We start from the raw sequence: 14,035 nt of genomic DNA, 5'->3' as shown, positions 1-14,035 counted from the left end.
TGTGGGACAAAACAAGTTAAATTAAGTTAATATATATATATATATATATATATATATATATTGTCACGATTCGGCTGGCTGGAGGTGGATCCTCTGTGCCAGAGAGGGATTGGCGTGGACCGTGTTGGTGGACCGGTTCTAAGTTGCTACTGGTGTTCACCAGAGCCCGCCGCAAAGCGGGATGGTCTTGCTGCGGCAGTAGCAACCAGGTCGTATCCACTAGCAACGGCTCAACCTCGCTGACTGCTGAGAAGGCGTGGGACAGAAGGACTAGGCAGAGGCAAGGTCAGACGTGGCAGAAGGTCGGGGCAGGCGGCAAGGTTCGTAGTCAAGATGGATAGCAGGAGTTCAGGTAACACAGGCTTTGGACAACACTAAACGCTTTCACTGGCACAAGGCAACAAGATCCGGCAAGGGAGTGCAGGGGAAGTGATGTGATATAGCCAGGGAGCAGGTGGAAGCCAATTAAGCTAATTGGGCCAGGCACCAATCATTGGTGCACTGGCCCTTTAAGTCTCAGAGAGCTGGCGCACGCGCGCCCTAGAGAGCGGAGCCGCGCGCGCCAGCACATGACAGCAGGGGACCGGGACGGGTAAGTGACTTGGGATGCGATTCGCGAGCGGGCGCGTCCCGCTGTGCGAATCGCATCCCCGATGGCCATGTCAGTGCAGCGCTCCCGGTCAGCGGGACTGACCGGGGCGCTGCAGGGAGAGAGACGCCGTGAGCGCTCCGGGGAGGAGCAGGGACCCGGAGCGCTCGGCGTAACAGTACCCCCCCCCCCCCTTAGGTCTCTCCCTTTTTTTGTCCGACAACTGCTTTACCTGGGACGAGGACACCGGGAGTGAATGGAGGGTTTCCTCAAAGGCAGGCAGTACAGCAGGAGTGGGAATGGGGAGGGAGGGCAGAGGGTGAAGCTTGGCACGGGGCAGTGTGTCACCAGGACGGGGGCCATGAGGAGGCACTGAGGCTTGCCTGACGGGACTGGGAGGGGGGGAGAGGCATTTCTTATGGCAAACAGAGTCCCAGTTCTTGATCTCCCCGGTGGTCCAGTCAAGGGTGGGAGAATGAAGCCGGAGCCATGGCAGACCGAGGAGGACCTCAGAGGTACAGTTGGGAAGGACGAAGAATTCAATCATTTCGTGATGGGGTCCAATACACATTAAGAGGGGTTTTGTGCGGTAACGCACGGTGCAATCCAATCTGACTCCGTTGACCGCGGAAATGTAGAGCGGCTTGACGAGACGGGTCACCGGGATGCAGAATTTATTCACCAAAGACTCCAAAATAAAATTCCCAGAGGCACCAGAGTCCAAGCAGGCCACGGCTGAGAGGGAGGAGTTGGCAGAAGGAGAGATCCGCACGGGCACCGTGAGACGTGGAGAAGCAGATTTTGAACCAAGAGACACCACACCCACGTGAGCTGGGTGCGTGCGTGCGTTTCCTAGACGTGGAGGACGAATATGGCAATCCACCAAGAAATGCTCGGTACTGGCACAGTACAGACAAAGATTTTCTTCCCTACGGCGATTCCTCTCTTCCTGGGTCAGGCGAGACCGATCCACTTGCATGGCCTCCTCGGCGGGAGGCCCAGGCGTAGATTGCAAAGGATACTGTGGGAGAGGTGCCCAGAGATCTAAGTCTTTTTCCTGGCGGAGCTCCTGATGTCTCTCAGAAAAACGCATGTCAATGCGTGTGGCCAAATGGATAAGTTCTTGCAGGTTGGCAGGAATCTCTCGTGCGGCCAGCACATCCTTGATGCTACTGGATAGGCCTTTTTTAAAGGTCGCGCAGAGAGCCTCGTTATTCCATGATAATTCGGAAGCAAGAGTACGAAATTGGATGGCGTACTCGCCCACTGAAGAATTACCCTGGACCAGGTTCAGCAGGGCAGTCTCGGCAGAAGAAGCTCGGGCTGGTTCCTCGAAGACACTACGGACTTCAGCAAAGAAGGACTGGACTGTGGCTGTGGCAGGATCATTGCGGTCCCAGAGCTGTGTGGCCCAAGACAAGGCCTTTCCTGAAAGAAGGCTCACTACGAACGCCACCTTAGACCGTTCTGTAGGAAACAAGTCCGACAACATCTCCATATGCAGGGAACATTGAGACAAAAATCCACGGCAGAGTCTAGAGTCCCCATCAAATTTGTCCGGCAGGGACAAGCGGAGGCTAGGAGTGGCCACTCGCTGCGGAGAAGGTGCAGGAGCTGGCGGAGGAGATGGTTGCTGCTGTAGCAGAGGCAGAAGTTGCTGTAACATGGCGGTCAACTGCGACAGCTGCTGTCCTTGTTGGGCAATCTGCTGCGATTGCTGAGCGACCACCGTGGGAAGGTCAGCGAGACTTGGCAGCGGCACCTCAGCGGGATCCATGGCCGGATCTACTGTCACGATTCGGCTGGCTGGAGGTGGATCCTCTGTGCCAGAGAGGGATTGGCGTGGACCGTGTTGGTGGACCGGTTCTAAGTTGCTACTGGTGTTCACCAGAGCCCGCCGCAAAGCGGGATGGTCTTGCTGCGGCAGTAGCAACCAGGTCGTATCCACTAGCAACGGCTCAACCTCGCTGACTGCTGAGAAGGCGTGGGACAGAAGGACTAGGCAGAGGCAAGGTCAGACATGGCAGAAGGTCGGGGCAGGCGGCAAGGTTCGTAGTCAAGATGGATAGCAGGAGTTCAGGTAACACAGGCTTTGGACAACACTAAACGCTTTCACTGGCACAAGGCAACAAGATCCGGCAAGGGAGTGCAGGGGAAGTGATGTGATATAGCCAGGGAGCAGGTGGAAGCCAATTAAGCTAATTGGGCCAGGCACCAATCATTGGTGCACTGGCCCTTTAAGTCTCAGAGAGCTGGCACGCGCGCGCCCTAGAGAGCGGAGCCGCGCGCGCCAGCACATGACAGCAGGGGACCGGGACGGGTAAGTGACTTGGGATGCGATTCGCGAGCGGGCGCGTCCCGCTGTGCGAATCGCATCCCCGACGGCCATGTCAGTGCAGCGCTCCCGGTCAGCGGGACTGACCGGGGCGCTGCAGGGAGAGAGACGCCGTGAGCGCTCCGGGGAGGAGCAGGGACCCGGAGCGCTCGGCGTAACATATATATATATATATATATATATATATATATGTGATGTTCCGGCACCGTATTTCATACTTTGCCTTGGTGGGGGGGGGGGGGGGGGGGGGGAGGGTCACTGGACCTAAATGCACCCCTAAATCCAGCGGATCTATGCAACAGAATCTTCCTAAAGCTAAGCTGAGTTTATCTGATCCCAACCAACTGTCAGTCGCTGCTCAGCTGTAAATAGACTTTGTTATCTGGACTGTTATTGATATTGCCTGCTACCGAAAGTCTTCAGTAAAAGTTCCTGCAAGTTTTCAGTTAAACAGTGGTGGTGGACAATCTATTTATTACGCACTCACCTATCGCTCTTTGGAAGGGTAGCGATAGGCCCAGCACCATTACAGTATTTAACCCTCACCCTGGCGTCACGAGTGACAAGGGTTAACAGCGCCCTTTATTATCCAGAACAGCAACACCCCAACTAATATGTAGTTACCCCATGTCAACTTGATGAAGCATAAGCTCCACTGTAATATCTGGCAACAAGATATTAGTAGCATATCCTATAAGTCCTATAAGGTGCGGGGTAGGGCCTTCTGTACATCTCACATATGCTTGCACAGATCGAGTTCTAGGCAACTTGGAGGCCAGGTCAACACTTTAAACTCTTTGTCAGGCTTCTTAAACAATTCATGAATAATTTCCACAGCATGCCACGGCCATTAGGTGATACTGTTGCACTGATGCAGTCTACTTGGATTACAACCATGTTTAGTAAGGTAGTACATGTCAATGTAATACATGAATGCCAGGACCCAAGGTTTCCTGGCAGAACATTGTTCAGGGCTTCACACTTCCTCCACCAGCTTGCCTTCTTCTTATAGTAACGCACATGTACCCAGCTGTCGACATGATGTAAACGAAAATATGATTCATAAGGCCAGGCCACCTTCATCCATTGCTTATTTGGTTCAGTGCTGATGCTCCCAAGCCAGGGGTCAGCATGGACACTCTGACTGGTCTGAGACAATACATTTCACATCAGCTAAGGGATTTGTCTCCTTGACCACCACCCTCCACCCCCTTATCTGTTATGTTTGTATGTACACACTTAAGATCTGGGGTTATATGACCCAGAAGAGAGGGGCTCAAGATAGAAGAGAAACCCCTTGTATTTAGGCCCCTTTCATATTGCCGTCGGGAACGTCAAAACGACGGGAGTTTAGTGGAGAAAACATTTTTCTTTCTCTGTTAAACTCCAGTAAACTAAACAACAGATCCCATTGACTATTCAAGTCAATGGGATCTGTTGAGACCCAGTGGAGTCAGTTCTGCTCCGACCTGTTTTGGGGACCATTCAGCACACAAAAAATAGCCGAACAAACCCAGAACAGGACTGAGCACAACAGCAATGTGAACTTAGCCTTAGCATATCTACCCATGTGGTAACATAATATTTTATAAAACATGAGGCACACAGATTTAAACTACTTTAATCATCATGGTGGATCCCAATTTATATGTGTGTAAACGTGAAATAAAAATATGAAGTAATGGATATATATGTAATGAGTGCATCGGAAAAAAATATATAAAAGAAAAAAGTCCAGCTATGATTCCATGGGGCAGCTTTCTATGTCAGCCAAACATTGTCCAGTGATATGTTATTGAACTCAGTATGACAGGTCTGTCAGATTTTGTAGGTATTTTGGTGTAGAGCTAAGATGGGATAATTGTTCTTTGTAATCCCTCTCTGCTGTGTGGATGCAGTTTTGATATCAGACCTTTTTTTCCATACACAATGCCCATCACACAATCTGCCTAGCGCCCCAGATGTAAAAAGCTGATTTTTTTTTTCCCAAGCTCTGCTTGGATTAACCAGATCTCAGATGCACAACTCAGAGTGAACAAAACCCCCTGAGATTAGAGGGCCAGTTATCGTATTCACTGAGGTTTAGCATTTCTGTCCGGGGATTATGGAGGCTTTTTTTTTTCTCTTCCATAAAATAGTTTGAGTTTTAAGGTGGCAGCTTTAGAGGAAAGAAATAAAGGTATTTAAAATACAGACAAGTCAGGGAATGAAAGGAAAATACTTTAAGCTAAAAGTATTAAAGGTAAAGGGGGTCTCTTGTACAAGATTAGATGTTTTATAAGGCGAGAAATCATATCAGAGAGGGACGGTGTAGAGGCAGCACTGCAGAACACTCACGGTATGTCATCCAGCAAGGACAGTGTTAAAAAGAAGACCCATCGTCCCTTCTCTATTGAAAGCATCCTCTCACTTCCGTCACCTAAAATAAAACAAAAGCCTAATGTTGCCCAGCAGGGATCAACTTGGTCTCCAAATTTACAATGCCAAGTGATTACATGCCAAAATGACTCTGTGCCTGGCTGCAGCTGTTGCTGTTGTTCCCATTCCAACCACCACTCTGGACAGGATCCATCATGGCTCAGTGAGTACACTTGTACACTACAATCATATATTCGCCCATGTGAAGGGTTGTATTTGATATCATGGTACTGCTAAAGAAATTTCATGTCTAGTTACTATAGATCTGTACTTCTTGTCTACAGTATGCCTATTGTAATTTGTAAGCTCTAAAAGGCAAAGTGCTATTTTATTGACTTTATGTTTTTTTTATTGTTTTTTTTTTCAGAAGAAAGGTTATTATTATTGTTTCATGTGCTTTTGTACTTTTATGGTTTTCTCTTTTGATGTGCTTTGGAATATTCGATATTGTGATGATGCTTTTAAATATTATCATCTAATTATTTTATTGGTTAAGTTTACAGATGTTATTAGTATCACAAATTTTGTAAATGTGACTACATCTCTACACCTTTAACAAAATACTGTAGTATTGTCATTATTCACAGGCCAAATAGTAGTATACAGTGACAATTTACATAGGAGGTAAATTTGTGTTGGTGGTTATTTTATGTTCATAAACTAATGACCATAAACTTTTATAACTCAAAACTTGGACTTTATCGCTATGCAGTTACCTTATATATTTTGTACAATTCGCTATTTTATACTACACTATACTATTATGATTATTTAAATCACTCCCTGATTTAGGTGCAGTGAAATCTCCTGTAGCTTTTATGCAGGTACTATCAGCAGAAATGGGTACTATTCAAGAAATGGCACTCACAGTGGTTGTTGTAGTGTCCACATAAAACATTGACATAATATAGACTTCTAAAACCAGTGGCATTGTTTTGCTGATACCCTTGAATAGTAGCAGCAGGTGCTTATCAAACAAACTCATTCATTATTTTAATTAAGTCAGAGGTTTCATACAGAAGATTTACTGTAAGGCTATGTTCACACATAATATTTGGTCAGTATTTGGTTCTCATTTTGGTCAAAAACACTAGAGTCCAAAACCTAGGGTTAAAAAAAAAAAAAATCTTTCCATAATAGTTTTTCTGTTTTGGTTCCACTCCTGGTTTTGGCTAAAATGAGGACCAAATACTCACCAAAATACTAGATACTGGATACTAGACTTATGTAGATAGAAAGTTGATCCAGGTATTTATACTGGTTGTCATATTGGAGTCGGGAAGGAATTTTTCCTCTGTAATGGGGCAAATGGGATCAGCCTCATAAGGGTTTTTGTTTTTTTTTGTTCTTCCTCTGGATCAACACAGTAGGGATTTAGGTTAAACTCAAAGGAATCTTGTATTTTTTTAAGCTTACAAACTATGTTATTACTTGTGAAACTAGCCTTAGGCTAGTTTTCCACACAGGTTTTTTCAGTTTTTTTCTTTTTTTAACTTCCACTGCAGTTCTTAAGCCATAGCCAGAAGTGTATTCAAAAGGAATGGAAAATATGAAGGAAGGACTTATACTTCTCCTTCCTAGTGGATCCACTTCTGACTTTGGCTTAAAGGGGTACTCCAGTGGAATTTTATTTATTAATCAACTGGTCCCAGAAAGTTAAACAGATTTGTAAATTACTTCTATTTAAAAATCTTAGTCTTTCCAGTACTTATCAGCTGCTGTATACTACAGAGGAAGTTGTGTGGTTCTTTTCAGTCTGATCACAGTGCTCTCTGCTGCCACCTCTGTTCATGTCAGGAACTGTCCAGAGCAGGAGAGGTTTTCTATGGGGATTTGCTCCTACTCTGGACAGTTCCTGACACGGGCAGAGGTGTCATCAGAGAGCACAGTCGTCAGACAATATAGAAATTGCAAACGAAAATAACTTCCTCTGGAGCATACAGCAGCTGATAAGTACTGGAATGTTTAGATTTTTTAATAGAAGTAATTTACAAATCTGTTTAACTTTCTGACACCAGTTGATTTAAAAAAAATTTTTTTCACTGGAGTACCTCTTTAAAAACTGCAATGACAATCCCCCCCCCCCCCCCCCAAAAAAAAAAAAAAAAAAAAAAACACCAGAAAAACCTAGCCTAATTCTTTTCTGCCTTTAGAATTTTAATTATTATTTTCTGTACTTGTGACTTTATTTTCATTTTCCTTTTACTACAACTTTAACACAGACTCTCCGTTACACTGGCCTATACAAATAGTCCACACAGTTCCTGAAGATGGAGGAAAACTAATCCATAATGGGGTTCAAGCAATCAATAGTATGCCAGTCATTCAACGTAGGACTCGCCGCCACCGTACAATATTCACAGAAGACCAGTTACAGGCTCTAGAGGAAACTTTTCACCAAAATCAGTATCCAGATGTGATTGCTCGAGAACAGCTAGCCGGCCGAATACATCTTAGAGAGGAGAGAGTAGAGGTAAGTAGTAACTGTAAAGAAAAAGAACAAATTACATTCCACTACATGGGCAGAACGTGAATGATCAAAATATAGAAATGCATGGGGTTGATAGTTAATGCATCAGAGAGATAAATCCATAGAGAAAATATCACAAACAACAAACAGTTAAAGGGGTACTCCACTGGAAAAAAAAAATTTAAATCAACTGGTGGCAGAAAGTTAAACAGATTTGTAAATTACTTCTATTTAAAATCGTAATATTTCCAGTACTTATCAGCTTCTTTATGCTCCAAAGGAAGTTCTTTTCTTTTTGAAATTCCTTTCTGTCTGACCACAGTGCTCTCTGCTGACACCTCTGTCCATTTTAGGAACTGTCCAGAGTAGGATTAAATCCCCATAGCAAACCTGTCCTGCTCTGGACAGTTCCTAAAATGGACAGAAGTGTCAGCAGAGAGCACAGGGGTCAGACAGAAAGGAAATTCAAAAAGAAAAGAATTTCCTCTGTAGTATACAACAGCTGATAAGTACTGGAAAGAGTAAGATTTTCATATAGAAGTAATTTACAAATCTGTATAACTTTCTGGCACCAATTGACAAAAAAAAACAAAAACAATGTTTTCCAGGGGAGTACCCCTTTAAGGGTAAAAATAATTACAGGAGGCTAAAGAACCTCCTACTATGTCTTATCCAGTTACATATATAAGAATATGTAAACCTCTTAGGTGATCATTGATATTACTTCAAATTCAGGCTCTGTTCACACTGGCTTCTGTTTATAACAAAAACCATGATACTATTGTGATCTATGATACAAACTACACCGTAGACCCTTGTTATTGTTAACAGATACTCCAATGGAATTCTCTAGCTCAGATATAAATATTTATATTATATATAATCACTATATATTTATTTTCTTAAGGCATTACTGTGGTATGGATAAACTTTTGCCATGTTGTCGAGACATACCAAAAGTTTAGACTTCAACAAATGAGCAAATTAGAGGCCGGAGAAGTGCGTGACATTGCACTCCTCACTCCCTGGCCAGTTGTTCCCTCCAGTAAATTCACTGCATAGATTAATGTAGTGAATGAGTTGGATTTGAATCATCGCCGAGGAGTAAAGTGTGCCCTGCCTCGTACTTCACTAGCTTACAACTTGCAAATGCAGCTGGTCTTGGGACTGAGACCTAGTGTGATCTAAACTTTTGAAGTGTCTGGACAAAAGCTTTTTTCAAATGACAGTCCCGTGTATGTATATCTTGTGGTGTGAATTGTAAAGCAGTGAGACTTCCTTACAGGGCTGATGAATGTGCTGTCTCTCAAAATGCATTGAATGTTTTATTTTATTTTGGATACTGCCAGACACAACCAATGAACAAGTGTGGCACTGTTTCTGAAAAAAGTAACTATATTAGTCTAATCCGGTACAACCACGTTTTAACATATACATGGATTTTAGCTACTAGTAAATCGACAGCTCAATATTGCACAGAAAGAGACTGTTAGGACAAAATGCAGGCTGCCTACCCAAATCATTGACACATATTTACGGTAGTACTGAGGGTCAGTAGGATGTATTAAGCTGTAGGTCATAAACTGCAGATAATGGCAGATAATGGTATTGTTGATGTTTTTATTTGTCTCGTGTCCATTTTAACGGTTGGAAACAGAGATAGGAGATATAAAACATACTATGTTCATGTGGTAAATGTCTGGTAAATAAATGTATTGTACTTTTTATGGCACAGGTATGGTTCAAGAACCGAAGAGCAAAGTGGAGAAGGCAAAAGAGAGTCACAGCATCCATCATCATCCTCAAAGGAAACGAAAACAGAGATGACTCTTGTTAGCAGCTCATGAAGCATTAAATGACCAGCAAAAAGAAATCAATAATAATCTGCCTTACAAGACTACAGGTCTAGGTTAATGTTGCTTTTCCTTTGTACCAAATATTTCCTCAACTTTCTATGTGTTTAGATTTCCAAAGCAGTTCATTGTGTCACTATGAAATAAAAACTTAGCATTATGTGTTTAACATAGGTGAATGTTTTTATTTACATTTACAGAGCAGTTCGTATGTATTTTAGTCTTCTTTCATATGCACATAATACGGACACATGTCCCAACCTGACTGCTGTTATGATGACTTGAACTGACAGTATCATAGATCACTAGGATGCTGGGATGTCAGAAGCAGCTGTACAATCAACTATGTGAAAAAGCTGCACAGATTCTACAGCAACAAAATATCTCAACATTTTTATTAATTAGAAAGTTGCTTAATTTTACAATTAGGAAGCAAATAAACAATACATTATTTAGTGCAAATTTGTCCATAGTCTTCATGCCTTGATGTTCTTAGGACCTGGATGTCAGATTGGTAGAGTTCAACACAAGTAAGTGCAATATAGAAAAGAGGTTACATTGATCCTGGGAATGTTGTGTCTCCTTCATTGTTTATAATGGCTTGGTAACACAACTTGAATGAGACTGAACAGGATTACGTTGCAGCATCAGGCACAGATATTTGTATGGATGAGCCTACAGAACCTCTGTTATTCACCTTGCCCAACTCTAGCAGCATGTCCTGGAAAATTGCTTCAATTTCAGCCAAAGGTTACAACTGAACCCCTCCCTTTTGGTCCCATTGTCAGTTACAGCCAGATTCAGCTCCTCTCCTTTCCATTGCTGACAGTGTGGCACTGCCAGGCAACCAGCTCATACCAGTTTCTGTTTATTGTTCTTTGGCTCCTGATACACCCTGACTTTGTTCTGTGATATTGCTCCATCCTTGCCCTTGGGATAGTTTGCCTAGTACCTGTTGTTGCAGTCCTGGCTCTGACCCCTGGCTATCTACTGACTACACTCATCATCTGGGCTGTCACATTTAGAATATCCTCCTGGTGATGTGCCTCGGCTCTGTCCCTGACCAGCCTACTGTACCAGTGTTGCTACCAACAATATAAAGAACAGGGAGATTCTTTGGCATCCAGACCCTGGTCTAGCCAGTGCCTAACTGATTGTGGTTTAAGGAATCCACATGTGGTGAGCCATGGGGTGTGAAGGTGAGGTGTATGGGGCAGATGTTGTAGCGCAGGGGGCAGATGGTATTAACCCCTAAATGTTCATGAAGCCAGGGCTTGGTTTTCTTGACGAGGGTACCGCTAGTCCTAGTTAGGCAGGACAAAAAAAGAGTCCAAGGCCAGGTCAGGGTTAACGGTAGCTTTACTGAGGTAGACAGATGGTAACAGTCTTTACAGCTAGTCCAGGATCCCAGATAGGTGACCAGTAACACAGAGGGGACCTTGCAGCTTGCTGGGACTTGCAGTGACTTGACAGACTTTAGGACAGCCACGCTGACTATGATAGACTTGACTGAGGATAGTGACAGCAGACATTGATGACTTGACTTACTGACATGTTGGTGTATTTTAGGCTTGAGGCCTCCAGGTGTGCTGGACACTGGCTCTGAGACGTCTGGACTGGACTTGACCACAGGATCTAAGAGAGTCATGGTAGTACCTCCCCCTCTTTTAAAGGCGGTCTGAGAAAGAAGCCCATAGGTCAAGCTGCAGGTCACCTGGTTAGCTAATGTTCTCTGGGTAACAAAACATGTGAATAGAACATGTGACCACATTTATCATGTGACTTACCCAAAGGACCTTTATACATAATACATATAACACTATGGGGGAGACGCTGCAGGAGAGCCCCTAGGACACAGAGGCACTCAACCTGACAGGCCTAAGTACTGTACGGGACTATATCCTGTAATGGGACATCACACACATCTCTGGTGAGACACACCAAACCCTAAAGGACCTAACATAAGAATCATATTGCCAACAATGCACCAATAGAAAGAATTTAAAAAAAACTAAGTCAGTTCAGCATGATCTCTGCCTAAATGAACACTAAACTGTGATTTATTCTGTGGTAGCTAATACTACATCACTTAGAGTCAATATTCACCTATAATGCTGTATCCTTTTAGTCATGAGAGTATATATTACAATCCTCCCTCAGAGTTGTGGGCATAGAGGCTGTATGCTAGCGCACTGAGTAGCTAGGGTTTTGAGACATTTTACGCGTAGCTCTGTCTTCTCCCCTCCAGAATATGTCATGTAGCGGAATGCCACTATCCATGAGGAAAAAAAACCTGTATAAATTTGGAGACCTACACAGCATCAAATCTGCAGCAGATTCTGTACACGTGAACATACTTGAGGCTAATGTGATGTCCAGTATGGGATATAGTCCCATACAGTACTTAGGCACTTTCACGTTGAGTCCCTCTGTGTCCAAAGGGCTCTCCTGCAGCGTCTCCCCCATAGTGTTATTTATATGTATTACATATAAAGGACGTTTGAGTTAGTCACATGATACTGTTGTCACATGTTCAATTCACGTTTGTTACCCAAAGAGCACCAGTTAACCAGTTGACCTGCAGCTTGACCTATGGGCTCCTTGCTCAGCCCCCCTTTATAAGGAAGTGAGGAGCTGCAATCTGCCTCTTTTACTCTTCCACCACATTCTCTGCTTAGGTCAAGTTCAGTCCAGACGTCCATATGTCCCTATGGGGACATAAAAAGTGTAAAAAAAAAAAAGTTGAAAAATGTAAATATAAAAAGTAAAAAAAAAGTGAAAAATCCCCTCCCCCAGTAAAAATTTATATTGTCAGTTTTTCCCATTTTACCCCCAAAAAGCGTAATTTTTTTTTAAAATAAACATGTTTGGTATCGCTGCATGCGTAAATGTCTAAACTATCAAAATATAATGTTAATGATCCCGTATGGTGAACGGCGTAAACGTAAAAAATTAAAAACATTCCAATAATGCTGTCTGGCAACATCTCTGCTTGTCTCGGGAACTGCACAAGAGTAGAATATGTTTGCTATGGGGATTTGCTTCTACTCTGGACAGTTCCCGAGACAGGTGTCATCTAGAGATGAGCGAACTTACAGTAAATTCGATTCGTCATGAACTTCTCGGCTCGGCAGTTGATGACTTATCCTGCGTAAATTAGTTCAGCCTTCAGGTGCTCCGGTGGGCTGGAAAAGGTGGATACAGTCCTAGGAAAGAGTCTCCTAGGACTGTATCCACCTTTTCCAGCCCACCGGAGCACCTGAAAGCTGAACTCATTTATGCAGGAAAAGTCATCAACTGCCAAGCCGAGAAGTTCGTGACAAATCAAATTTACTGTAAATTCACTCATCTCTAGTGTCATCAGAGAGCACTTAGACAGAAAAGAACAACTCAGCTTCAGCAGCTCATAAGTACTGAAAGGATTAAGATTTTTTTAATAGAAGTAATTTACAAATCTGTTTAACTTTCTGGAGCCAGTTGATATATAAAAAAAAGTTTTTTCCTGGATAACCCCTTTAAGGTCAAAATGGGCTTGGTCCTTAAGGGGTTTATAAAATAACATAGGGTACCATTAAAAAAATAAAAAAGGATCAATTCATGTGGACGGGCAGGACACAAAAGATGTAGCCGACAATAATAAAAATGTAGTGTGTGCATGTTTTTCACTTTTTTAGGTAGTACTACTCCTCCCAGCATGGAACACACTGTTCCCTGATGGGAGTAGTAGTACCTATACTTCTGACACCCGTTGCGATCTTCCTGTATAATGTATAGATGCGGCAGGCTGGCTTTAAATACTGAATTTTTTTCTAATGAAAGCAATTGCAAAACCTATTAGTTTTTCATGCTTTACAACATCTCAAAAGTTTTTGGATCTGACAGTGCCCATTTTAAAAATGTAATAGCCCAACTGTTGAGAATTTTTTTCCTATTGGCAAAATGAGGGGGTAAGATTGGTCCCATATATTTTTTGACGAAATAACAAAAGAGGAATGGCATTTAGAAGGCAAGGAGGGAAAAAAATAAGAACGCCAAAAAGAAAATTGTCTACACTTACATGGGCTGACTGGGGCTGCATAGGGTCCGTGACATTAAAACCAAGTCGTGTTACTGGAGCAGTTGCCCATGGCAACCAGGTTCGTTTCCTCTTTAAAAGACTTGTGAAAAATGAAAGCTGGAATCTGAATGGTTGCTACGGGCAACTGCTCCATTGTTCCTCTGCACAGGTTTTGACAGATTCCCCTTTTGTATTTGCATGAATACATTTGCTCTAATATGTTTGGCACAAAAAGAACTGCAGGAGCCGCCCACAATGTCTCCACATCGCTTCCAATGAACCCAATACTAAACTACACCTCCCGACATGCCTT

The 14,035-nt window shown here is 43.4% G+C and overlaps 1 protein-coding gene and 1 long non-coding RNA gene across 2 annotated transcripts in view; one reads left to right on the top strand and one right to left on the bottom strand.

The window, feature by feature from the left end:
- GSC2 (goosecoid homeobox 2) overlaps window positions 1-11,316 on the top strand; it is a 27,268-nt gene extending 15,952 nt beyond the window's left edge. The window contains exons 2-3 of the mRNA XM_056531751.1: window positions 7,565-7,815; window positions 9,548-11,316. Of these exons, the coding sequence (XP_056387726.1) occupies window positions 7,565-7,815; window positions 9,548-9,649 (353 nt within the window). The 3' untranslated portion in view covers window positions 9,650-11,316. The remainder of the gene's footprint in view (window positions 1-7,564; window positions 7,816-9,547) is intronic.
- On the bottom strand, window positions 7,565-14,024 carry LOC130282874 (uncharacterized). Its single transcript, XR_008846544.1, has 2 exons — window positions 13,723-14,024; window positions 7,565-7,826 (listed from the first exon to the last, which is right to left on the bottom strand). It is a non-coding gene; the product is annotated as an uncharacterized LOC130282874 (long non-coding RNA).
- Between the last annotated feature and the right edge of the window lie 11 nt (window positions 14,025-14,035).

This window comes from Hyla sarda, chromosome 1, assembly GCF_029499605.1.
Source record: "Hyla sarda isolate aHylSar1 chromosome 1, aHylSar1.hap1, whole genome shotgun sequence".
Lineage (NCBI taxonomy): Eukaryota > Metazoa > Chordata > Amphibia > Anura > Hylidae > Hyla > Hyla sarda.
Note: the sequence above shows the minus strand (reverse complement) of the source record. Positions and strands in the feature narration are given on the sequence as shown.